Raw genomic sequence first — 27,191 nt, 5'->3', positions numbered from 1 at the left:
AAGCATCCATTCATTTTGCTATCTTTATTGTATAATTAAATTTTAGCAAATAAACCCTTGCTTTTTTTCCTTTTCATAGAGTGAAATTTTAATATTTATAGTCATAAGAATGAAATTTTGAAATTTTATGTTTTTCCCTATTCTATATTGTCCATAAAAATATATAATGATGTTAGGATATCCATTCCCAAAACTGGGGCTACGTGAGGCTTAAGTGATTCAGAACATCTACAAATCCCTAAATCTAAAAGTTGAAATTATTAAAAATTAATTAATTAATTAAAGGATCTACACATGCCTGGAAATACTCAAAAGCGTAGATATACACACCTTTTCCTGCACATTACTAAAATTTGAGCTAGCTATTAAAAGTGGATGCTGAAGGTGACCAAGTGGGTTACATTAAACAAGTATTACTTTTGGAAAGTAGTTAGATTGGGCATTTTAGAGGTAAACCCACTGTTCACAAGTTTTCTTCTATATTCAAAGCATAGCAAAGATCATGTGGCTCCATAGCACATGTGGATATGGAAAAGCTGTGTCCTACATTTCAGTATTAGCCTGAGAATAGGAGAATTACACATATGCAGTTGTGTTATTAGAAAGTGCATAAAATTCTGAAATCCTTTAACAATTCTGATGTGTTTTATTATTTTATTTTATTAATTGGCAATTTCAAAATAAGTAAGATTACCTGCCTAACAGCTTTTTATTTTGGGCAGTCATTAAGGCAAGTTTTGATGGCCAGCTTGTCTGACATTTTTTGTGTCTAAAACATTCTGAATTTGGCCTAAGATTTTCACTGGAACTCTCCTCTGCTTTGGACATCTACCATAAGACTAGAGTAGCACCATGGCTCTTGTTAACTACAAAACTCAAGATACATTTCCTATTACATCTAATAACAATCTTCCAAATAATGTGGAATAGTCACAGTAAATAAACTTGAAATAAATACTATGACTTAGTTTTACTATTGGGTATAAACTAATGAGCTTAGCAAACAATTTCTGTTAGTGCAGTAAAGGAATCTGAATTTGCCTATGAGTAGACTAGTACTAGAGAACTTGCCCAAGGATTAGAGTTTTAAAATAGTAGGTATTTAATCCCTCAAAAGAATATATTTTAGATGACTTTATGCATTGTTCAATAGTAATGATAATGGCCAGGTGTGGAGGCTCATGCCTGTAACACCAGCACTTTGGGAATCTGAGGCAGGCAGATTGCCTGGGCAACATAGTGTAAACCCCGTCACTACTAAAATACAAACATTAGCTGGGCATGGTGGCATGTGCCTATGGTCCCAGCTACTTCGGGGGCTGAAGTGGGAGGATCGATTGAGCCCAGGGGATTTAGGCTGTGATGAGTCATGATCGAAACCACTGCACTCCAGCCTGGGGGATAGAGTGAGACCTTGTCTCCAAAAAAAAAAAAAAAAAAAAAAGTAATGATAATAGTAACTCTTCCATTTGTATTTTAATAGTGTCCATTTTATACAAAGCACTTTAACATTATATATAATATGTTAAGGAAGTGTGTCCAAATGGTATTATGTATTTACCTTGTTTAAACATACCCCTAATGTTCTTCAATTTTTTGTTAAAATTCAAAGTAATTTAATATAATTTTCTGGAAACATAGTAGGGAGCCATGACACTCCTTCCTTGGCTAATTTATGGGTTCATTCAGGAACTTATTTTCCACTTGTCTCTTCTGATTCCCTACAATGTAGAGAGCTAGATGACTCTGGATGGCAAGACTGAAATTAAGTACTGTATTTGCTGAATGCATTTTCTTGTCAAAGTAATATGTCTTTTCCTTCCCATGAGGAAGATCTTTCGATTTTCCCATGAACTTGATGTGTCTTTTTTTTAAGTTATGTTTCATTTTTGTTTGTTTGTGTTTATGCTTCTCTTGTTTCTATTGCAGTTTGGCCTTGGTATTACCAACCTACAGTTTTTACTATATAAAAGCCAAACTAGAAGAGACAATAACTCAGGCCAGATGTAAGTACTGTGAAAGTGACTTCAGGGTCCATTTGTTATCTCCTAGTATCAGATGTTTAAATACGTCTAGATTTTGGAATACCCAAGGCTTATGAAATATTTTAGTAGGTGTTATTACCAAATCTACAGCAATGATTCTAACCCATTCCAAACATGCAAGGAACAAGAAATATTCTACATGGATAGAATATGAGCAGGTACTCCAGTCTCACTGGCAGTCCCCACCACCCTTCCCTGCCTTGCTATGTGCTCATAGAATCATTGCAGTGCTGTGTCCTGTTGCTGTCGTTTTAAGGGTCTGCTAGCTGGAGCAAAATGTTTCACATGCTACTTATCAACATAGTCTCTACTCTCATGGCACTGTGCTAGTAAAGCTTTTCCTTTTCTTTCCTTTTATTTGTTTCTGGTTATTTATTTATTTATTTTGCATTTGGCCAGAATAATATTGTGCTTCACATCTACTCTTCTACTTTGAATAAATTAAATTGCACTGGTCTTTGGCTTTGGTTTGGCAATTAACTTTCTTTTTGTAATCCAAATTAATGTCTCAGTAATGCAAATGGATTTTTTTAAGCCTCATTTGGAATGTAGAGTAATTAATACTAGTGCATACTTCAAGTTATTGTTTATTTTGTTTTGGGTGACTAGATTTTGTAAAGTAAAATGACCATCATATCCTTTGCACACTGCCGATTATTGCTAACAACCTTAAATTTTTCTGTGAGGATGAAGTAAAATACAAAACAATACCAAATATATACATATATATTTTACATCTGATCTTAAAGTAAGCTACAGTTTCTTTCATTTCTCTGTCAGTTCTTTCTTGCCCGCAGCAGGCCTGGTGTTCATAGTGCATTATACATAGTACATTTATATTTCCACTTTCACTTGATAGATAGATATGATGGTCTTTTCACAACCAGCAATTCTGCATGAGCTAGTTCTTCAATTGATAAATGAGGGGATAACTCGTGAGTCTTTGATTAGTAAATGCTTATGTTTATAGCCTGACGTCATTGGTATTACACCTGCATTAATCACTTTGCAAAACAGACCCTTGAAATAACCACAGTACAGAGAGGGTAATCTAGTTATAATTGATAGGACATACTATCCAGTCTTCAAAATATGTCTTTTTTTTCCTCAGACTACAGCTGTACATAAATGAACCTTTGATCTATGCACAATATTTTTATTCAAGAAAGTCATTGAATAAAATATTGTTTGTGACCCCCTTTGCTTTACCCTCTTTTTTTTTTTGTTTCCCTGCTTTCTCTTTCTGATGGATTTTCACAGCCAAAAAGGGCAAAATGAAGGGCAAGTATTTTCTTGTTGCTCAATTTCTTTCTGTTTAGTACACTTGACATTTCCACTGATATTTTCCTTCCTATTGGATATTATCCTCTGTGCTTCTCATTTGCTAAATTTTCCTTCATGATCACTCAAAACTTAGCAGCAAAAGAATGGTAGAAAGAATATGTTGTGTTTTCATATGCAAGCTGGTTCACATTCACGTTTTTTTCTTGGACTTAAGAAGTTTTGTTTTGTATCCTTCCACTTACTAATTCATACCTAATATGAGGAATGTTATTAACTCACTAAAGGCATTAATGAGTTTTTTTAACATCGTTTTCTGTATCATAATATTGGTAAACTGTTTATATAAATAATTGGTCTTTAAAATACCTCTGGTATAACATTCATATCAATCACTTTTTAAAAGATATTTGGTTATAGTAGGGTTAGATCAGAAAATTATAGACATAGCATTTTCTTTGAAATAACTGTGGGGATCCATGTTATGAAGTTAATCCATGTTATAATTTTATTATTTTGGGAAGCATTGAGGACATTTATATTCATTGATATGTTTCAATTTTAGGATGTAAGTACTCTATTTTCAATTTTTCTTATTAGGTAATCTTTCTCATGCCTTCTTATTGTTATAGAATCTCTGGATATATACTCGGAATTACCTATCTAATCCTGTAACATTATCTTTGCAGATTCGGAAACCCTGAAGCCAGATAATTTTGAAGAATCTGGCTATACATTCATAGCACCAAGGTTGGTTTTGTTGTATTTTTGATACATCTTCTATCAGTAGCTAGGCCTTCAACAGTAGTTCAGAATTGAGTCAAGACTGCTCTGGGTTAGTTCCATATCACATTATGGAATCAAAGGAAATAATTACTTTAAAACTGAAACAAAATCTTATTTATTCATTTCTTTACTCATTCAAATACGAGAGGCCGAAGCTGGTGGATCACAAGGTCAAAAGATCAAGACTATCTGGCCAACATGGTGAAACCCCGTCTCCATTGAAAATACAAAAATTAGCTGGGCATGGTGGCACACACCTGTAGTCCCAGCTACTTGGGAGGCTGAGGCAGGAGAATCACTTGAACCCAGGAGGCGGAGGTTGCAGGGAGCTGAGATCATGCCACTGCACTCTTGCCTCATGACAGAGTCAGACTCCATCTCAAAAAAAAAGCAATTACTATGTGCTAAGCAATGTAGACTCTGGGAACAATGGGAATAAGATGGACATAGGCTTTGCTCTTGTAGAACAAACAGTGCTTCCAACAGTAATAGAAAATTGTGTATTTTTACCTGTGAATATGTATATACACATATGTACACATATATACACATATATGTACCAATATTTATGTGTATCTATACACGTAGGGGTAGAATGAACATAATAATGGATTTTTTTAATGGTCTAATTCAACTTTCTGGGAGAACATGTTTACAGTGGCATTGCTTTACATAGTTTTTTAGTTGCACCTCATTTCTTTCTACCCAATTTTATTTATCTCTCTTATAATCTCCCTTCATCACACATGTACATCTTTTTCTCCATCTCAGTTTTCTTGTAATTATTTGAAACTATTCAGTAACCCCAGGGTGTTCTTTATTCTTCCTTTCCTCAGTTTTTGACTCCTATTCCATGACAGACACATATAATATTCAAATATAATTCCTATTAATCTAGGCCAAATTATTGGGAACAATTTACATAGAAGCTTGGATTGTTAATCTTTCACTTTTCTTAAATTATTCCAAAAACCCAAAGATGCATATAAATTGTTCTGAGTTACCCTTTAATTCTTGCAAAAGGATATTTCTGAATTGTTTCTACTTTAACGTAAGGAATATGGGTTTTTTGAAAAATCTCTGTTAACAAAGCATATTCTTGGCTTTTTGAATGCCCGTATCCTTGAGAAGCTTCTCTTGCTTGAATTTCCTTTAGTGTGTGACACTGTTGATCATGCTGTCCTTTGACAGTGTGCTTTCTCTTGCTTGATGACACACTATTCTGTTTTTCTTACTCCCTCTCTGGCTGCATATTCACTGTCTCTTTCATGAGTTTCATTTCTTCTGCTGATCACTCATATAAGAAGGCTGCAAAGGATGCTAGCCTAGGCTGTCTTTTTATCTGAGACTGCATTCAGACCACAAGCCACCCATGTGTTCTCTGCCTACAGGTTAGGTTCATAATTCCCAAATCTGTATGATGGCCATAAATATCTAGAGACAAAGACAAATGTGTTTCATTGATATTACATTATATTATTTAATCCTATATTATATCTATTTCCAGACTTTACATATTTCAGTATGAGACACGTCGCATGGAAACCAGACAAGAGTATCTCTTCAATGTGCTTCAGATTTAGCATCTTATAAATAATTGTTTCCTTTGGAAAGTTCTACCTATGTTGCCTCAGAGGAGAAAATGCCATCCTCCCAAACGAGCAATCTTGAAACCTGTTAGTTGTCCTTCTCTGCTTCCTTTCTCTTGTATCGACTTCTAATCAATCACCAGTCTTGCCAGTTCTGTCGTATGAGTATCAAGTGTATCTGTCAATCTTAGCTGCCTCTGCCCTAATCCAGGCCACTGCCTTCTCTCACCTAAACTACTACATTTGCCTCTTACTTGATCTCCCTACTTTCATATTTACCCCGTATTTCTTAATGCTGTCTCTGTTCTGTAACCAGAGAGAGTTTCTAAAATGTGAAAAAAATCGTATTTCTCATCTGCTAAATACGAGCCAGTGCTTGTATATTGTCTTTATGATTATCTGTGCTTTATATTATAGCTTTCAAATGCTCTTCCACCAAGTCCTGCTGTACCAGTATGGTCCCCCACACTCTAAACTACGGACCATCAAACTACATCCTGTAGATCAGCTATCAATTTTAAACATAAATTTTTGTTGGAGCACAGTGATGCTTATTTGTTTCTGGAATGTCTTTGGCTGCTTTCTCTACAAAGACAGGGTTGAGTAGTCGTGTCATGTACAACTATCACTAGAATTAATTTTAGAACATTTTCATCATCATAAAGAGAAACTCTGTAACCTTAAATGTTACCTACCCATCCTTCCCCAACCCTCCCCAGACCCAAACAACCACTAATCTATTTTCTGTCTCTTATGGCTATGTGCTTGTTCTAGACACGTCGTATAAATGGAACAATACAATATGTGACCATTTGTATCTGCCTTGTCACGTAGCATGATGTTTTCAAGGTTCATCCATGTTGTTGCACGTATCAGTACTTTTTTATAGCTGAATGATATCAATACAGCTGACTAGAAGACTGAAATTTACTTACGTGTTTAGAGAAGGAGAAAGTACTTGAGAAGGGAGAGTATTTGGCTTGTGGGACAGGCCAATGAATGTCCACTTCAATTAATGTATGTTAAGCCCTTTATGGGCTTGATTATAAATAAATAAATAAATATATATATATATATGTGCTGTTTTGAACAGTGTGTGTGTGTGTATATATATATATATATATATACACACACTTTTTAAAAAAAAATTTACTTTAACTTCTGGGATACATGTGCACGACGTACAGGTTTGTTACATAGGTATACATGTACTGTAGTGGTTTCTGCACCTATCAACACATCATCTAGGTTTTAAGCCCCACATGCATTAGTAATTTGTCCTGATGCTCTCCCTCCCCTTGCCCCCCAACAGGCCCCAGTGTGTGATGTTCCCCTCCCTGGTGTCCATGTGTTCTTATTGTTCGACTCCCACTTATGAGTGAGAACATGCGGTGTTTGTTTTTCTGTTCCTGTGTTAGTTTGCTGAGAATGATGGCTTCCAGCTTCATCCATGTCCCTGCAAAGGACATGAACTTATTATGGCTGCATAGTATTCCATGGGGCATTTGTGTTATATTTTCTTTATCCAGTCTATATCATTGATCAGCATTTGGGTTGGTTCCAAGTCTTTGCTGTTCTGAACCATGCTGCAATAAACATACATGTGCATGTGTCTTTATAGAATGATTTATAATCCTTTGGGTATATACCCAGTAATGGGATTGCTGGGTCAAATGGCATTTCTGGTTCTAGATCCTTGAGGAATCGCCACACTGTCTTCCACAATGGTTGAACCAATTTACACTCCCACCAACAGTGTAAAAGCATTCCTATTCCACCACATCCTCTCCAGCATCTATTGTTTCCTGACTTTCCAATGATCGCCATTCTAACTGCCATGAGATGGTATCTCATTGTGGTTTTGATTTGCATTTCTGTAATGACCAGTGGTGATGAGCTTTTTTTCATACATTTGTTGGCCGCATAGATGTCTTATTTTGAGAACTGTCTGTTCATATCCTTTGCCCACTTTTTGATGGAGTTGTTTGTTTTTTTCTTGGAAATTTAAGTTCTTTGTAGATTCTGGATATTAGCCTTTTGTCAGATGGATAGATTGCAAAAATTTTCTCCCATTCTGTAGGTTGCCTGTTCACTCTGATGATAGTTTCTTTTGCTGTGCAGAAACTCTTTAGTTTAATTAGATACCATTTGTCAATTTTGGCTTTTGTTGCCATTGCTTTTGGTGTTGTAGTTATGAAGGCTTTGCCCATGCCTATGCCCTGAATGGTACTGCCTGGGTTTTCTTCTAGGGTTTTTATGGTTTTAGGTATTACATTTCAGTCTTTAATCCACTTGAGTTAATTTTTGTATAAGGTGTAGGCAAGGGGTCCAGCTTCTGTTTTCTGCATGTGGCTAGCCAGTTTTCCCAACACCATTTATTAAATAGGGAATCTTTTCCCTATTGCTTGTTTTTGTCAGGTTTGTCAAAGATCAGATGGTTGTAGATGTGTGGCGTTATTTCTGAGACCTCTGTTCTGTTCCAGTGGTTTAAGTTTTTGTACCAGTACCATGCTGTTTTGGTTACTGTAGCCTTGTAATCCATCAGATAAATAGAACCAATGACAAAAACCACGATTACCTCAATTGATGCAGAAAAGGCCTTCGACGAAATTCAGCACCCCTTCATGCTAAAAACTCATAATAAACTAGGTATTGATGGAACATATCTCAAAATAATAAGAGATATTTGTGACAAACCCACAGCCAATATCATACTGAATGGGCAAAAGCTGGAAGCATTCCCTTTGAAAAAGGCACAAGACAAGGATGCACTCTCTCACCACTCCTATTCAGCATAGTATTGGAAGTTCTGGCCAGGGCAATCAGGCAAGAGAAAGAAATAAAGGGTATTCAAATAGGAAGAGAGGAAGTCAAATTGTCTCTGTTTGCAGATGACATGATTGTATATTTAGAAAACCCCATTGTCTCTTCCCCAAATCTCCTTAAGCTGATAAGCAACTTCAGCAAAGTCTCAGGATAAAAAATCAATGTGCAAAAATCACAAGCATTCCTTTTTTTTTTTTTTTTTTTTTGAGATAGAGTCTCGCTTTTGTTTCTGAGGCTGGAGTGTAATGGCATGATCTCTGCTCGCTGCAACCTCCACCTTCTGGGTTCAAGCGATTCACCTGCCTCAGCCTCCCAAGTAGCTGGGATTACAGGTGCCCACCACCATGCCTGGCTAATTTTTTGTATTTTTAGTAGAGACGAGGTTTCACTATCTTGGCCAGGCTGGCCTGAAACTCTTGACCTCGTGATCTGCCTGCCTCAGCCTCCCAAAGTGCTGGGATTATGGGCGCGAGCCACTGTGCCCAGCCACAAGCAATCCTATACACCAATAATAGACAAACAGCCAAATCATGAGTGAACACCCATTCACAACTGCTACAAACAGAATAAAATACCTAGGAATACAACTTAAAAGGGATGTGTGTGAAGGACCTCTTCAGGGAGAACTACAAACCACTGCTCAAAGAAGTAAGAGAAGACAAAAACAAATGGAAAAACATTCCATGCTCATGGATAGGAAGATCAATATCATGAAAATGGCCATACTGCCCAAAGTAATTTATAGATTCAATGCTATACCCATCAAGCTACCATTGACTTTCTTCACAGAATTAGAAAAAAAACAAATTTCATATGGAACCAAAAAAGAGCCCATATAGCCAAGACAATCCTAAGCAAAAAGAACAAAGCTAGAGACATCACGCTACCTGATTTCAGAATTATAAATTTTATTGAAGTTTTCCCCTTGAGTGCATGTCTTTTAATATTATATGTCATAAAACTAGAAGTGCTACTGCATCCCAGAGTAACTTGGATGTCTCAAAAAAATAAAGGACTTGTATGATTGTGTTAGGAAGTGAACAAGGTGTTTTCTGCTTTTTTTTAAATGTAACATTACTTGAAAGAACAAATTACAGAACTATGGTTATTCAGATTTGGATAGCCAGCAGATAGTTTCTCAAAAATAAATCAGATGAGCTTTTGACTTCGAAGAAAACAACTAAGAGTATTTGCTGCCAATGACAGAAACTGAGCTTTCCAATGAAAATTAGAATTTTGGGAAAGTTGTATACGCTACTATGTACATGATTCCTTCCCAATACTTACTTAGTTGAAGATAATAATGAGTGTAAATTTTCAATATTGTATAATGTGTCATTATTTGGAAGTTGTACACAACTCATTTTCTAAATAACCAGTTTATGATTTTACAAAATCACGGATGCTTAAAAGATTCATTTAAAGTATAAGAAAGAATATGGAATTTTAATGTAACAGAAGGCAAAAAAACTATTAATATTGTTTCAGATTCCATGTTACAACTACCCATCAATGAATTACAAATAAACAAGTTTCAGTATGTTATCAAAAACAGAACAGCCGCAATATCTGAAGAAAAACAAGCCTCTCGTCTCTGTGAGGACAAATTTTCTCTATAGACCAAAACAAACTCTTGCAATTGATTGCAGAGACATACTTGTCTTCTCTTGTCAGGAATTAAAGATAATTTGCAAATATGTAAAACATTGCCACTTTTTAAAATCTTTTTTAAAATAATGGTAATATTTTATTAAAATATATTAACATGTAATGAACTTTAAGATTTCTGGGCTTTTTTATTGTCTAAATTTTTATTTTCAGACAGTCATAGATTCACATGCAGTTGCAAGAAATAATACAGAGAGAACCTATATACCTTTTACTCAGTTTCCTTCAATGGCAACCTCTTGTATAAGTTTAACACAGTATCACAACCAGGAAACTGACATAAACACAATCCACTGATATTATTCAGATTTCACTAGCTTTATGTCCACTCAGTTGTGTTTGTGTATGTGTGTAACTCCAGGCAATTTTTTTTTTTAAGTTCAGGGATACATGTGCAGAACGTGCAGGTTTGTTGCATTGGTATACACGTGCCATGTTGGTTTGCTGCACCTATCAACTTGTCATCTAGGTTTTAAGCCCCGCATGCATTAGGTTTTTGTCCTAATGCTCTCCCTCCCCTTGCCCCCGATGCCCCAGATTTCTGTTTTAATTGCTATATGAGACTCCTAAATCTAGGATATACAATGATAATAGTATAACTACACCAAAACCTAATATTTATTGAGCACCTACTGTCCAAAGGCCAAATGTTTAATTCATATTGCCTATAATCACCACTTACTGGTAAAGTATTGGTCAATTATAGAAGTGAGGAAATGGAAGTAACAAGAAGCTCAACAGTTTGCAAAGTCTTGTGGCTAATAAAAAAAAAAGATAGTGTTTTCACTACCTTTAATTACCCTGTACAGTTTTGATTTTAATACCTAATATCTCAAAATGTTTTTTTTTTTTGCAGAGATTACTGCAATGACCTGAAAATATCGGATAATAACACTGAATTTCTTTTAAATTTCAACGAGTTTATTGATAGAAAAACTCCAAACAACCCATCATGTAAGTATGCATTAATTCAAAATGATTGCTTGAGTGTGGTTCTATTGGTTTATAGTATATCATAGGATACGATAATCATATTACTTTATATTGTGCTGGTTGTTTATTTACTTTACAACTTTTTAATAGTAAAATGTAACAATTTGATCCTTAATTTTGCAAACTAAAGAAATGTTATTTCATTATTTAGTTAAATCAAATTTTCAAAACAAGGTAATATATTCTTTCAAATGGTTAAACGTAAATATGGCACACTCATGTTAGCTCCTCTCAAATTTAGGAAATTTAATTTTGAATGATCTTTTGAAGGTTTTTTATAGCATTTTGCCTGGTAGAGGAAAACGTACATTTTTATAAATTTATTTATATGCTTCAAATAATATAATGAGTTTTAATATGGGTAGAATAAAAACTGAAGTATAAAGAAATATCACTTAATGATTTTCTTCCTTCCTGACATTCTATTTTGATCACAAATTAACTTTATGTCTTAAAAAATCATGCTTCTGTAATTTTTCATTTATGAGGTAAATCAAATTAAAATAGACAACAGAAAATTAGTAATTAGTTTTTAACCATTATATTTGTCTTTCAGGTAAATTTGCATCATTCATACTCTAAGCTTAATAGAAAATTATGGATTCTTGGCTTTTAAATCATTAAAAAATCTAAATCATTTTTTCTTCTAAAAATATTTATTATAAAAGCACTACCAAAACAAATACCGTACAAATGGGAAATAAGAGGAAAACCAAATTCATGGCAAAATTTATCTTCATAAATAAAATTGAAAAAAGAATAAGTACACATAATTGACTTTTTTGGTTCTCTCTCAAAGAGGAGTCTCTTTGTTCTCTCTCCCTCCCTCTCTCCTTTTCCTTCTCCTCCTCCCTTCTTTTTGTTTTTCAATTATTTATCTTTCTATCAGGAAGGGTCAAAGCACTTTATCAGTTATCAAAAAGGCAAAGCCTTTCTTAAAGCTGCCTCTTAACTTCGATTTATTGCATATGACAAGAAATAACTTCCTAGCTCCTTCACTTTAGCACAAATTAGTTAGCGGCTTCAGTGAGCCACTCTGAAAACCTGTCATGGGAGCCAGAGTTTACATTGATCATTGTCTTAACATGATGATGCCAAACCTTTCTACTCAGTGCGAGCTCACTGAGACTGAGCCAGTGCCTTTGAAATGTTATTTTATGTCATTGTTTATTTCCTATTAATGAGTACTAGGCATTTCTAAGAGAGAACTGTAATAAGATTGTTGAATGTTCCTTTAATTGGATACCAAAATTATGAAACACTCTCATATTCCTTGCAAAAATGAGTTTATCAGAAATGTTTTTCCTAACATATAACTTTTCAGAACACCATGAAAATTGGAATCATTCTTTTTTATATCTGTATCTATTTATTTTGTTTTACCTAAAGGGATTGGAGGCAATTAGAACATTTACTTTCCAAATGAACTGTTTTTTAAATGATTCAGTTTCTAAAATAATATAGTAAAAAAGAGTGTCTAGAATGACTTAAAATGTACTCCAAAATAGGGATTAAATTGATCCTTTAATCCCAGGTGTAAGATATATTAACTTAAAATAATTAAAAGCAACAAAAATGTTTCCAGCCTATCTCACCACCATGTTGTATAGTAATAGGATGTTAAGAACATATATTCTTTATCTGAAAAAGTCAAATTTTATCGTAAATGTGCAATTTCAGAGGGTACCTGTTAGGGTATTTCAGAGCTTAATGGGTTTAGAGGAACAAGGAGAATGGGAAGAAGGCAGAGGTTTTTGTTTAAGAATATGTAATAATTGGCCTTTGATCCTCATCACCTGCTTCCTCAATTATCTTTAAACTTGGGCTAATATGCGCTTCAGTTATTCTAGAAATGACAACCTATTATCTACTTAGGTATTGGTTCTTTGACCAATACCAGTAGATTTCAAAAACATTCTTGGGATTGTACTGCTCTGTGATGCTCATTCCATTCCTTGCTCCTCGATATGCGGCACTGAATTTTTCATAGTCTTATTTACTCCAAGATTATCCTATGTTTTGATATTTGTGATAGAAAAGAATGAAAATAGCTTTTCTTATAACAAATGAAAGTGAAAGTAGACAGTAACTTTTTGTTGAATGTTTTTACTTGATAATTTCAGTGGTAGTTCTGTTTCTATATATATAAATTGTATATACATATATAAAATTTTATGTGTGTATACATTAAATTGTCATAAAATTATGATGGTTGGGACTCGCCATGCTACCATACAGAAATAAACAAAAACACAAAAGAAGGACTATTTCCTGTTTCTTAACATAGCTTATTTCTTATTTTGATAAAATTTACAAAATAATTTGGCTCATTTAGAATTGATTTTTCTACTACTAAATCCATTCATTTCCTGAAAAACTGTGAGGCAAGATGAACAATATTAAAATTACAAAGAAAATGAATGTGGAATATATTTTAAAATTCATAGAAATATCTACTCTAAATTGCTTTTGGAAATAGAAAATATATTTTTCATTATGATCATAATTTTAGAAATGTGAGTGTAACTGATGATCTTCTTTTTCTGTGTTAGGTAACGCGGATTTGATTAATAGAGTCTTGCTTGATGCAGGCTTTACAAATGAACTTGTCCAAAATTACTGGAGTAAGCAGAAAAATATGTAAGTATTTGTTCTTATTAATAAAAATATGTATTCTGCATTTCAATTTAGTTTCTCCTGTGGAAATTGGGTATGAATCTCATAAATTTACAGTTCATTAATAATGTTTAATATTCCTCAAGAAAATCACTATACAGTTGTTGACAACTTGCATTTTCAGTTGTGGGTGTTTTTCAGTACTAATGTCTGCTATTACTCAACTTTTCATGCACATACACTTCAGGGTGAATAAACCAAATTAAATGGGCATGATTGTGTGTTTCTGTTTGTGCTAAAGTAGGATTTCTAGTCAGTGTTTATTTGGATTTCTAATAGCACTACCATACATCCAGTTGAGAAAATCTGAGTATGATTCTTATTTAAAATCTCTTCTCCACCCCATTTTCAGTCACTAAATGCTAAATATTTCTCCTAGCAATGTTTTCTTCTCTACCTCATAATGAAGGCCCTAAGATCCCATTTCTAAGAAATCACAGCAACTGATTTTTCTGCCTTTAGTGTTCTCCATTCCTCCACATGCAGCTTCTAGTCAATTCTCCATACAATACATAGTGGCCAGAATCTAACTCCTAAAATGCAGTTCTAAGTTCAAGATACAGGTGAAGCTCTCTAAGATGGAATTCAAAATCATTCATTAGCTGACCATTGAGGAACTTGCACTTGAAACTTTACTTCTTACTGTTTCTCTCCTTTTGTCTTACTTTTTTTTCTATACCAAACACCAGCCATCTCTGGTAGCTCTCCCTTATGTATACATTCCTCTCTACAAGTGATACCTTCCTGCTTTCTGTGTCATTGCTGTCAATTCATACTCCATGTTCAAAATGCACCTCAGTCATTATTTCCTATGAGATGTCTTCCTTAAACATCCTTCAAGTACAAATTTAATAGATATTTAAATTATTAAAATAGTTGTGTATCTATTGATATATTTCCTTTACTTCCTAAACTTACTTCTCTTTGTATCACCAACACCTAACTTTGTATTTTAGAATATGTTCAATAGAACGTTTCCTTCTTTTGTCTTCTGTTTCAGCAAGGGAGTGAAAGCACGATTTGTTGTGACTGATGGTGGGATTACCAGAGTTTATCCCAAAGAGTAAGTTCAAATAACATCTGTAAAAACAAGTACATTACAAAAGACTGTGCCAAGGATTTGTACATTTCTGCTTAAGGAAGCCATTCTTCAAATAAACTGATTGCCATTAGATTACATTGGAGCCATTGTTTACAGTATTTACATTATTAAAAGATTTTATTTCTCTGAAAAATGACATTATAAAATTCTTCAATGATGTTTTTGCTTGCCAAATATGTTTATTACAACATTTAAGAGACGTTTAAAGAGATTTTTCTCTTTGTAGATACAAGCTAAACCAGTGAAATGAACACAATGATTATAACCAATCAGCAATATTTATGTAGCACTTTATTATCTTTCACTCTTCTTTGATGCATCTTATCTCTATTATCTTCGTAACAGTCCATGAAGTAGGCTGAGTAGGCACCAATGCTTACTAACATTAATTGACCTATTAACTTACTTGTCCTGTTACCTGACTAGTAAACAACGGAGTAAAACTAGGAGTTAGCTTTTTCTGATTCTTAATTTAGTGCTATGCTGATGCATTGCTCAGTAATGAGTATCAGTTATGCTATCAATTACCACTAACTTCTTTAGACATACCTGAGATGTAGGCGTATCTGTAAAGCTCAGCAAGTCCACATAGGATAAAGTAGGTTATCAGGTAGATTAAAGAATACAAATGATGAGCCATTTCCTCCTTAGGGCTGGAGAAAATTGGCAAGAAAACCCAGAGACATATGAGGACAGCTTCTATAAAAGGAGCCTAGATAATGATAACTATGTTTTCACTGCTCCCTACTTTAACAGTAAGTATTGCTTTGGAATTCAGCTTTTCTCAATTTTTTAAATAATAAATTACTGCTACTATCTGCTCTCCCCCCAAATCACTACATTTTATGTTAACTACTCAGAATAGTCATCATTAAAAATAGAGTATTTGCAAGGCATTAGGAAAATAGAAAAGAAACATCATTTAGTTGAAGAGGCAAAATGCATACACAGCAAACAGTCTTCCAGTAATTTAGAGATAGCATATCTGTTAGGCATGCATAAGAAATAGAAACACATGTAGATAATCCCTCATATTACAACTGAAAATGTATTGAAAAACATTTAAGGAATTAAATAGAGTAATTCCATTGACTAATTACATTTTACCAGTATTATAAAATATAATTATACAATTAATAATAGCTTATCTTTTAAGATATTTTATTGACTTATTTCCCAAAAACCTTGTAATTTAATCCCTGAACATCTTTGCACATAGGTAGTATTTACCTTCATTTTCATAAATGGGGAAACAAGTTCAGAGAATTTCAAAGTTTTGCCCAGTGACATATGTCTTATAAAAGACAAAGTCAGTTTTATGCATCCAGGATCAATCTTTCCACTTCACTTCAGCAGAACTCCTTAATATTTTAACAAATGTTGTGAAGTAGAGATTTGGCATGTATTCATTATGTTGTGAAAGCAGATGCAACCAAGCTAATTAATGTCCCCGAATCAATTAATACAAACCAATTCATGGATATACCAGTTAGCCTAGTGTATACAACGGAAGAAGAGAGGAAGGAGAGCATAAACATTTTTATAGTTTGTAGATGCTAGAATTTTTAAGCAAAATACTATCCATCTGTATCTAATGACGGAAAATCAATATTATTATTCAATATATCTTGATAGGTGTTTTATTGATTTATTTTTTTTTTTAGAAAGTGGACCTGGTGCCTATGAATCGGGCATTATGGTAAGCAAAGCTGTAGAAATATATATTCAAGGGAAACTTCTTAAACCTGCAGGTAAGGATAAATATTAAATACAAAAACACAATCACAATTAAATGTTACTTGGCATTTATATTATAAACTGGCAATGTTTATCAAGAAGGTCATCCAAAGGTCTCAAACAAAATAAAGGCATGCACACTTAAAAAAATTAAATAAAATATGACTAGTTACCTCTGAAGTTGGGATAAAATCAAATTGATACTACATAGATTTGAGGAATTTTCAAAACAGTGTGTATGTTTATACTCTGACACAAATTTATGGAATCAATTTAGTATAATAATCAAAATTTTTAATGTTGGATTAGCAACCCCACTCCAGAAGTCTCTCTTAATACTTTAAAATACGTACAAAGTTATATGGCCAAGGAGTTACATATTTGTACAAAAAAGTTAAGTTTCCAGCCCTGAGGGAAAAGATAAATATGGCATATTTATACTATATTCTAATAGGCGTCTGTTAAAGTGAATTAGGTAGGGCTCAGTTAAAAACTTGCTATAAAATATATAGAAAAATGACTTTTTGGAAAAATAGGCAAGTAAACAAACATAGTAAAAGTGAGCATTAATGAGGATCGGAAGTGGGCTAGAGTGAGTGAATACAATAAAGTAAAAGCTATTAGTTTTTTTGATTGTATGATTCAGTGTTTGAAGTTTTAAAGGAGAGTATTTTGAGCCTTCCTGCTCCTGAGGACAGCTTTACCCCATCAGCGGATCTATTACATGAATTCACTCCATCACTTACTCACTAACTCACTTACCTATTCCTTCATTCACTCAATTGCTCAATTACTTACTAAATCAGTTATTCTCTCAGCCATTCATTTATTCACCCACTCTCCTACTAACCCACCTACTCATCCATTCATCTGTTCACTCTTTCAGCAAAGATTTATTAAGCACCTACTGCAAGCACTGGTGGGGTTAGGGAAACCTCTTAAAATGTACCGTTTGAATGACCTCAAGTTTATGAGGCTCTCCTGACACTACTGTTTTTTATTTAGCTTATTGTATTAGTTAATTGGTCAGGTTGTGGCTAATGAATACACTCTTGTGAATATGTTACAATTTATGTAATAGTTTAAGAGCTATTAGCATTATTTCTTAATGAAGAACACAAAACTAAAACTTCTGTAATAAACTATAGTCTGATACTTGCTATCAAAATAACTGTCATATTGCAAAGGTTGTATTATATCTAATTATACCTTTGAATTAATTCAAATTAATTTTTCAGTTGTTGGAATTAAAATTGATGTAAATTCCTGGATAGAGAATTTCACCAAAACCTCAATCAGAGATCCGGTAAGATATTTTAAAAAAATTCTTATGCTATGTTTAATGTTTTCATAATTCAATAGAAAAAAATATAAGGTCCTTATACAGTGGCAAATACATTCTCAGTACCACTACACTGAAGTAGAATTCTGAATTCCTATTTTTTCAAAGCTTTTTTTGTTTAAATTAGTCAATATGTAATATGTAATAGAAGTATTTCAAGGTTATAACATGCAATGCAAGTTTTCTAATAAGATAAAACTTGTTTCTTATACACTAGACTGTTTAATCTTATTTTTCTACTGGATAAATTATTCCAGAATTTCTAATTATAACATGGTAATAATATAATTAAAATCCAACTTTTAAAAGTGAGGTGATAATCGCATTTTTGTCTTTCAGTGTGCTGGTCCAGTTTGTGACTGCAAAAGAAACAGTGACGTAAGAAAACTATTTAAAATCACTTTTGAGTACAATATTTCCTTGTGTTACTCTTGCTAAGACTATAGTGATGAAAAAATATGCAGGAATTTTTAATCAAAGGCTAAAAAATTCTATGGAAATGTGAAATAATATATTCATTTGAATTTATATGCTTTTGATTTTGAGTGTGAAATGCTTGAATTTTTAAAAATATGTATATATCCTTGGAAGGTAAAAAAATATTCATGTCAATATGATGGTTCTCTTTGGTCTCAACTGTGTTACATTCTTTTGTACATATTTATCTTTAGCTCTATTTCTGGATAGGAAGTTTCTAACCAAAGCAACCCTATTGGTTATCAATGCAGTTTTCTCTCACCTATCACACTTTCTCTAAATTTGTTCACACTGTATTATATAGTTATAGGAAAAATGTTTTAACTAAACCTGGAAGTATTACAGTTTATTATAAAGTTATAGTTACATGGATTGAGTTTTAAGGTGTCTTGTATTACTTTCACTTCTGTTTGAGAAATTGAAAAAGGAAATGTGAACTTTGTTCAAAAGTTGAAGATGCTCTAAGAATGATACTAGATAAATAATTCTAAAAATTGAATAACAATGATGAAACAATATTTTCTTCCAGTCCTCTTTTGTGTGTCTGTATATCTCCAAGGGAAGCAGGGGGTTCATATCGTCTTTATCACTCCTACTCCTGTGAAATTATGAGCCAATAATTTTAATGATTTTTGTAACTTATCTATTTCACATAGACTATGCAGTAGCTGTTTTAAGAGCAAATATTTTAGTAATAAACTGCTTCCACATTAGGAAAATGCAATGCATTACATCCTCAACTTTGAAAACAATGTTTTTATTTGTGATTTTTATTCAATACAAATTATTATATTGATTTTCATACATTAAAACATGATTTAAACTAGGTGGGAATTTATCCTGTGTTTCAGGGTGAAGTAAGTATTTTCTTAACCATGGACATTTTTTGTTTTGCATTTTGCTTTTAAATCTCCAATTATCCAACTACATATTTTTAATCTAAAATATGAAATAATTATAAATAGTCTTATAGTACTGATGTGTTTTAAGTCTGTGAAACAGGATAACTAAAATGATATTTTTTTTAAATATCTTTTTGTCAAAATCCTAAGTATGTGTTTAAATCAGTTACTCATTATTAAATAATTTTCTCTATCCAGTTTTCTGGATCATTTAGATGACCCGGAAATGGTAAAAAGATTATTTCTAATTTGCTCTTCTGATTTGTTCAGACTGAATTGACAGTCTCAAGTGGATGGTTGGTGTTAGATTATCAAGCCTGATGGTTTGATATAAATCTATGCATGCCTTTATTTCACCAGAATTTAATGAACATATATGTTCAAGAGAAGATAGGCATTTAAAAATTTCTATTTTTATTGCTCTAATCATGTATATAATGGGGTAAAGACAATGCAGCCTCCTAACCTTTCTAAAAATGTGTTAACTGTTCACTTTATTTTGATAGGTAATGGATTGTGTGATTCTGGATGATGGTGGGTTTCTTCTGATGGCAAATCATGATGATTATACTAATCAGGTATGTACCTCAAATAAGAGGGAATTAGGCTTTCCAAAGTGTGTTTCCCGGATCAACATTACAAAACCTCTTTCAGTGTTTTAGAAATCGATGAGTTGTTTTATTTCTGTCATAAAATAATTTGTAAAATGCTTAATGTTATGTAAACCATTAAGAAATGCATGCTAAGTCTACTTTTTATGTTATTTGATTTTACATTCTAGTACTGGTATCATTAAAACATACAGTTAAGCATTTTAGTATGACATGAACTTTTAACCTTTCAGATATTTAGAAAATTTTCACTTCAAAATTTGTCAGTTGATGATATCTAATTTAATGTATAGCTTGTTAAAACTGATGTGATTTCTAGTCTCAAACCTGCAAATGAGCAGCACATAGGCTATTTTTAACAAATTTGAATTAGATGCCAACTAATTTCACTTCTGAATCTGCATTCCTGGCTTCTTTTTTTTTGAAAAAACAAAGCAAAATATCTCAACCCTGGGCTCTTTTTGTTTTTTTTCTGGATGACAGTATTTATGGGGTGGAGCTGATTAACACATGATTGCCCCTTTAGATGGGACTTGTTCCAGTTCATCACAGTCCCTACAAGTTATTTTTCTAGGCCAGCCTGCTCTCTCATACATGCCACTTTTCCATTCCCCAGGGGGGCATTTGATCTTTTTTTTACTGTATATGTTTAAGGTGTACAAAAAAATGTTTTGATTTGCATAGTTAAGTGATTACTACGTCAAGCCAATTAACATATCCATCATCTCAGGTTGTTAACCTTTTTTGCGGTATGGTAAGAAGACTTAAAATCTACTCTCATCAAATTTCTGGTAGACAACACAGTATTATTAACTACAGTCCTCTGTTGTATGTTGAATCTCTAGGCTTATGCATTCTACATAGCTGCTTCTTTGTACCCTTCGACTTACACCTCTCCATTCCCCACCCCTGTTTTATTCATCTGGGAAGCATTTGATTGTGATTTAATGCTTAGTAATGTGTGTCCATTCTTTCCACAAATAAAATATCACACAGCCCCACTGAGTAATGAGAACACTTACTCTCATTTTAGTTTGTTCACAGTGTCATATACACGTTTCTCATTTGCTTTTGTTTTTAAGCTCCTCAGTTGTAGTTCAGTTTCTTTGTATTATTTCTTTTCACTGTAGTGGTGATTCCCGTGTTCATTTTTGGCTTACATTTTAAGTGCACGTTGCTTTATGATTTTTTTCTTCACCAGATTGGAAGATTTTTTGGAGAGATTGATCCCAGCTTGATGAGACACCTGGTTAATATATCAGTTTATGCTTTTAACAAATCTTATGATTATCAGTCAGTATGTGAGCCCGGTGCTGCACCAAAACAAGGAGCAGGACATCGCTCAGCATATGTGGTCAGTAATATCCACGGTCTAATCAATTCTCAGGGGGTACTCAAGTGTCCTCAGTATCAAGTACACTACTGAAATGACCTTATTATTTTATTTTATAGCCATCAATAGCAGACATATTACAAATTGGCTGGTGGGCCACTGCTGCTGCCTGGTAAGTCAAAATTTTAGTTTTATTGGTAATGAAAGAAAGAAGTTGTAAAATAAAAAAGCATGTGATGAAAATATGGATTTAGGGGATATTCAAATTTTTATTAAGGGAGTTAAGTTTTTTTCATTCTTTACATCACCTATTGGTAATATTTATAGTTTCTCCTAAGTGAACACTATAAAGTTACCATTATTCAGTTTCTCATATGAAAACAATGTTATGCGGATGTAAACTTCAGCCTCTTTAGAGTCTTCTTTCCTCTACATATCTATTGAAACTCTTTTCATTTGTATTAAATATTTATAAAAACATTACACTAATTTCTTTTAGGTGTATTGATCTGTAAGAAGTTACAATTTGTCTTTAATATCCCAGTTGGATGTCTACATGTATCAAATTCATGGCATGATGGCAACCTTCTACCTCTTTACTATTGATACAAGGACTAGTACCGTTTTAGGGGCATCAGGTTGCTGAAATGGATCTAATTATTTCTTTTCACTGATGCTACCTTCTAAACCTCCCCCAACCCTCACCTGTAGACCCTACAACCTATGAAAATAAGACATTTAAATGGTCAATTGTGGCACTGTGGAAGGTCTGGAAGATCACATTTCTCATTGTTTAGTTGTAACTAAACCTCCTGTTACGTCTGGAATCCATGATCTCCCTCCTCCCTCTCTCCCTTCTAATCTTTTTTTTTTTTGTATCATCACACTGTATTGTTAGCCCTATTCCATGTAGATTAATGTACAATATTCATTTGATGTTGAGGTTTGCCCAGCTAAAATTAAGTGACTATATCATTAAAGCAGCAAAAAAGATTTTAAAATTTTGAGAGTTTTTAAAAGATTTAGAAAATTCTGTTTTATTCTGAAAAATGGTATTTTCTGATGTGATTTTATATATTAATTTCAGTAGGCTTTTAAAATTTCATCATGACCCTGAAATACTTGTCTTTATCCTATATCCCCTCCCACCCCCACTTTTTTTTAAACTAAATTCAGTTCTAGAAATTTGGCTCAGTTGTCAGTTACTGTAAAACTGAAATGTGCTGTATCTCTCTATATAATATGTATATTTTGTTTCATGAAAGTTACATTACATATTTACAAATATATTCTATATTACAAAGTAAATAGTTAACAAATTCAAACCCATGGTATAAACAGCATTGTTTCTTTGTTGGGGGCGGGGGGAACCCAAAAAACAAATGGTTTTAAAAACTAAAATAAGGAGACGTAATGAATGTGAAAACCTACGCGCTGAAACAGACATTCTCCCTCTTAGAGTGAACTCTTCTGCTTGATAACATTGCCTGTTAGGTTTCTTCACACATCGTGTCCCACTTGATCCTGAACAAGATCTGAACACTTCTGATTTCATGACTTCTTTTACACATTACAAAAAGGTTACAATGTGTTATATAATTTTAAAAATACTTAAATAAAAACACTCCAAGACTTTCTTTCCCAAAAAGATAAAGGGAAACAGTATTTATGTGTATGGGTACATGTAAAAACACATTTTTTCCCTAGATGTTTATTTTTTTTTTTATTTGAAAAATTCAGGTCTATTCTACAGCAGTTTCTCTTGAGTTTGACCTTTCCACGACTCCTTGAGGCAGGTATGTAAATGCTCAGACCTTGTCATTGCCATAACAATAAAAATTTTCTTTTGGGATGTGCTTGAAGTTCAACAAATTCAGAGAATATTTGTGTGAGAAAGAGAAAACAGGTCACCCATCTCATAATTTTAGAGCTAGAAACTTTTTGTCCAACCTTTCCTAATGTTTTAGAAATTACCTAGGTCACACTGGCCTGATCTCATAACCATCTTGTATTTGAATTCATTTATTCTATTGATATTTATCAGGCATCTATTACGGGCTGCCACGATATTACACAGCAGTAAACAAGCCAGTCGAGGGGTCCTGGTCTTATACGTTTATTTTGCTCTGTGAGAAGTGAAGACTCGAGGGGAGTGACTACAGAGGCCCTTCCTAATGGTGTTCTTTGTTTTTACACCGTCCCCCCCCCTACCCAAGTTGAGATGGAGGATGATGACTTCACGGCCTCCCTGTCCAAGCAGAGCTGCATTACTGAACAAACCCAGTATTTCTTCGATAACGACAGTAAATCATTCAGTGGTGTATTAGACTGTGGAAACTGTTCCAGGTAATTTATTATTTCAGGAGTAGTCCTATTTCATTAAGAAATTGTATATACTGTTATAATCATTACAGAAAAAACTGAAAATTGTGTTGGAGTCAGAGATGTGAGTAATTGTTTTAAGCTGAAAATGTCAGCAATCTTTAGTTTCTCTATAGGCTTTTAAAATTTGTAATTTTTAAAATTCTAACTTTGATAAGCTGTTATTTCTTCAACTATAATAATTACATGATCAAGATAATTCCTTTCTCTTTAGGCAGAACATAGAGAAATTTGATTATATTTTAACTTTTTTTCCTAAAATAACCCATATTAAAAATTTCTAATATAAAGTTATTAAATATATTAGTAATTTAAATAATTCTAAGCCACATATTATTTATTTTTCTATATAGTAACTAAACAGATTTACAAAAACAAAAAGTCTTGTTTTGTTTTTACTTCTAGTCTTCTCTGACTTGAAGAACTGAATGTTATCTTTATTTGAATTTGAAGGAACTGGGAAAAATACAGTTTTTTTAGGTCATGGTTAATGTTAGTCAGTATCCATAAAATATCTTTTAAAAAGAGATAGAGAATTTAATTTTGTTGTAATGAGGGTAGAGGAGAAAGGAAAGATGGGGATTTTGAGGGGAAAGTAATAATTAATGCCACAGGATTCCTGAGAGGAGGAGAGCAGCAAGTCACAGCTTACAAAGCACAGAGTAGAGACACTTTGTTTTTAGAGGTGGAGGGAAGATTATTCTAGAAGAAATGTTACTTCTAGAAGAAATGTTACCATAGCGGAAGAAGAAATAGGAGGAGGTGAGGTAATCTGAGATTATGAAAGTGCCAGAATAGTTAAAAAAAAAAATTTTTGCAAGAGTGGCTAAGCAACCTATCATGAATTTTTAGGAGACGTGGTCAGTATGTTTTATGACTTTCTTTAGCAGACCTCTATCTCCAAGGAGGAGGTAGAGTATATAAAGAGGAGAGGAAAGGGAAGGAAGAGTCAAGCATGAACTCAGAAAAAAAGCAGACTGTCTTGTTTAGAGGAGATTAGCATATCAGGCTATGGACTTCAGGAAATGGGATTGTGGCATGTTTATTGGATACATCAGAGTTTCACAGTCATTGGCCTTTTATTAATTGACATCCAGCAAGAGCAATTGGTGTGCTTAAAGAAGTAAGTTAAATTGTAAAGTGAAGAAGGTCAGTATAACCAAGATGTTAAATTGAATCATACTTTCCTTTTGATTTGCTTTGTGGAAATCAAAGCTTAACAGGGCAAAAAGAAAATCCCACTTTTCTGCAAAATGTATAATGATAAAGAAATTACTTTTTTAGTGATATATTTACATTTTTTATGTTGGTTACTAAAGTAAGAGCAGCTTAAGGTGTGGACAAAACAGGGGATGGAATTCAAAACCCTTGATTCTGTCCATGTCTGTGTTGCCCAGTGCAGTAGTTACCACCTATAGGTGGCTATTGAAATTTCAATTACAGTTAAATTAATTAGAATTAAAATTTTGTGCCTCAGTCACACTTGTCACATTTTAAGTGCCCAATACCCTCGAGTGGCTAGTATTTACCATATTGGACAGTGCGAACAACTTTTCCATCTTCACAGAAAGTTTGCTTAATAGCACTGTTCCGGACTTTTCTCTGCCCTTAGGTTGGGCAAGATGCCTAGACATTTTTGTATTCCCTGTTGTGTTATCTGTAAAATAAGGCAACTTTGGCATAAGCATCACAATTCTTTGTATGTGTAAAGAAAAACTTTTTTCTATGTACATCAACAACTAAATTGTGCTTATTTTGCAGTGAGGATTAATACTTTAAAATGGTCACACATAAAACATATATTGCAATTTTTTTATTTATTTGACATAGGTAATACGTTCATGCTAATAAATGAAGCATTTTTTTCTTCTAAAATCATACTCCCATTGTGCTGGGAATGGTTTATGTTTCAGATGTCATATTTTGTCTTTCATTTTAATATGTAAGAATCTTTGAAAGATTTCCATTTATTTTGGAAAAGATACTTATTTTCTATGATACCATATTTATTTTGCAGAATCTTTCATGGAGAAAAGCTTATGAACACCAACTTAATATTCATAATGGTTGAGAGCAAAGGGACATGTCCATGTGACACACGACTGCTCATACAAGCGGAGCAGACTTGTATCCTTTGACATCAGAGCTATCTGGAAAGGAAAACCATCTTAATGCATTTTGAATCTTGTCACATTGTTTATATTCATAAAGAGAAAACTATTAGACTGCTCTGATCACCTCGCAAAGGCAGAATCGATTCCTCACTCAAAATTTGGTTGGAATGTCAAGAATAATTATGCTACACATGCCCCAGAAAAGGATAATTCACAATTTAGTTCTTTAAATCCCTATGTACTTGAATTGTGTTGGATGAGAGTAATGATGTATAAGTTATCTCTCTTACATGTTTTGGGAAATACATTGCATTGTATTTATTTTTAATCATGTGAAAAAAACTAACATGAGATTCCTTAACAAGTCTCTTTTAGCTGACGGTCCAAATCCTTGTGACATGGTTAAGCAACCCAGATACCGAAAAGGGCCTGATGTCTGCTTTGATAACAATGTCTTGGTAAGATCACACTTCTACTGGATTAAAATACTATAAATTAATGGTCACTGTCCGCAAGAATTCAAGGATACAAATTGCAATTTTAACTCAAACATAATGTCTTAACCATAGTTTTTCTCATTAACATGACATACTTGCTGGTAGATTTTTTTCATTTCAGTAGTTTTCATGGTTAGCATAAACTTGACAGTTGCTTCTTTTATATGTCCTTCCCACAGAAATTGTGCTTTCAAACACAATTCCAGTCAATTTAACTCATAGTAAATGTTAATTATGGTATATTTGTTGCCTCCATTTATATTCCAATCCTGAAGATATAAAAGTTAATTTTATTATATTTTTGTTAGTTATATTTGTCTTCAGTGAATTGAAAAACCTGTTATACAGCCATTGTCTTATTATTATAGAGTTCTAGTTTCTTTTGGATGGTTTCTGATGCTATCACATATTAGACTTCTATTATTTCCTTTAATTGTACTAATTTCTTTTTCTAGTGTTTGAAATTAGACCAGGTCAATTACATAGGGTTTGATAAAATATTACAAATCATATTTAATATATGTCACTTAAAGATGGCTTACTACTTTTCCTATAGTTCAGCTATCTTTCTCTAATAAATACTATTCTGATTTACTGTGTATTGATTATATACAAGGTAGGTAATACGTCATCAGTATGTACTACATTAGCTTTATGCTTTTAAAATTCTTAAGAAATATTAATCTATTCTCAAAGATGAAGTCTACATAAAAATCTCTGTCTACCTCTTTTTAACTAATTTTAAATACAATACTTCCCAATTCTGATTCTTCAGTGTGTGCACACACCAATGAATATCCAAACTTGTAAAGCATTATCTCATAAATTAT

The 27,191-nt window shown here is 33.1% G+C and overlaps 1 protein-coding gene across 4 annotated transcripts in view; it reads left to right on the top strand.

Annotated features, from left to right (window-relative positions):
* Positions 1–27,191, top strand: part of CACNA2D1 (calcium voltage-gated channel auxiliary subunit alpha2delta 1) — a 497,098-nt gene that overhangs the window by 457,882 nt on the left and 12,025 nt on the right. For 2 of the 4 annotated variants that reach the window (XM_008976323.4, XM_003822741.5), the window contains exons 22-38: positions 1,930–2,006; positions 3,306–3,326; positions 4,016–4,076; positions 11,052–11,149; positions 13,741–13,828; positions 14,865–14,927; positions 15,618–15,721; positions 16,631–16,717; positions 17,942–18,009; positions 18,385–18,423; positions 19,931–20,002; positions 21,237–21,389; positions 21,488–21,540; positions 23,109–23,164; positions 23,585–23,714; positions 25,768–25,877; positions 26,240–26,322. In XM_008976323.4, coding sequence (XP_008974571.1) covers positions 1,930–2,006; positions 3,306–3,326; positions 4,016–4,076; positions 11,052–11,149; positions 13,741–13,828; positions 14,865–14,927; positions 15,618–15,721; positions 16,631–16,717; positions 17,942–18,009; positions 18,385–18,423; positions 19,931–20,002; positions 21,237–21,389; positions 21,488–21,540; positions 23,109–23,164; positions 23,585–23,714; positions 25,768–25,877; positions 26,240–26,322 — 1,363 coding nt within the window. The remainder of the gene's footprint in view (positions 1–1,929; positions 2,007–3,305; positions 3,327–4,015; positions 4,077–11,051; positions 11,150–13,740; positions 13,829–14,864; positions 14,928–15,617; positions 15,722–16,630; positions 16,718–17,941; positions 18,010–18,384; positions 18,424–19,930; positions 20,003–21,236; positions 21,390–21,487; positions 21,541–23,108; positions 23,165–23,584; positions 23,715–25,767; positions 25,878–26,239; positions 26,323–27,191) is intronic. The other 2 variants (XM_008976325.4, XM_008976324.4) reach the window with 1 other exon arrangement.

Source organism: Pan paniscus, chromosome 6 (assembly GCF_029289425.2).
Source record: "Pan paniscus chromosome 6, NHGRI_mPanPan1-v2.0_pri, whole genome shotgun sequence".
In the NCBI taxonomy this organism is placed as follows: Eukaryota; Metazoa; Chordata; class Mammalia; order Primates; family Hominidae; genus Pan; species Pan paniscus.
The sequence above is the reverse complement of the archived record's forward strand: the minus strand, read 5'-3'. Positions and strand labels throughout refer to the sequence as shown.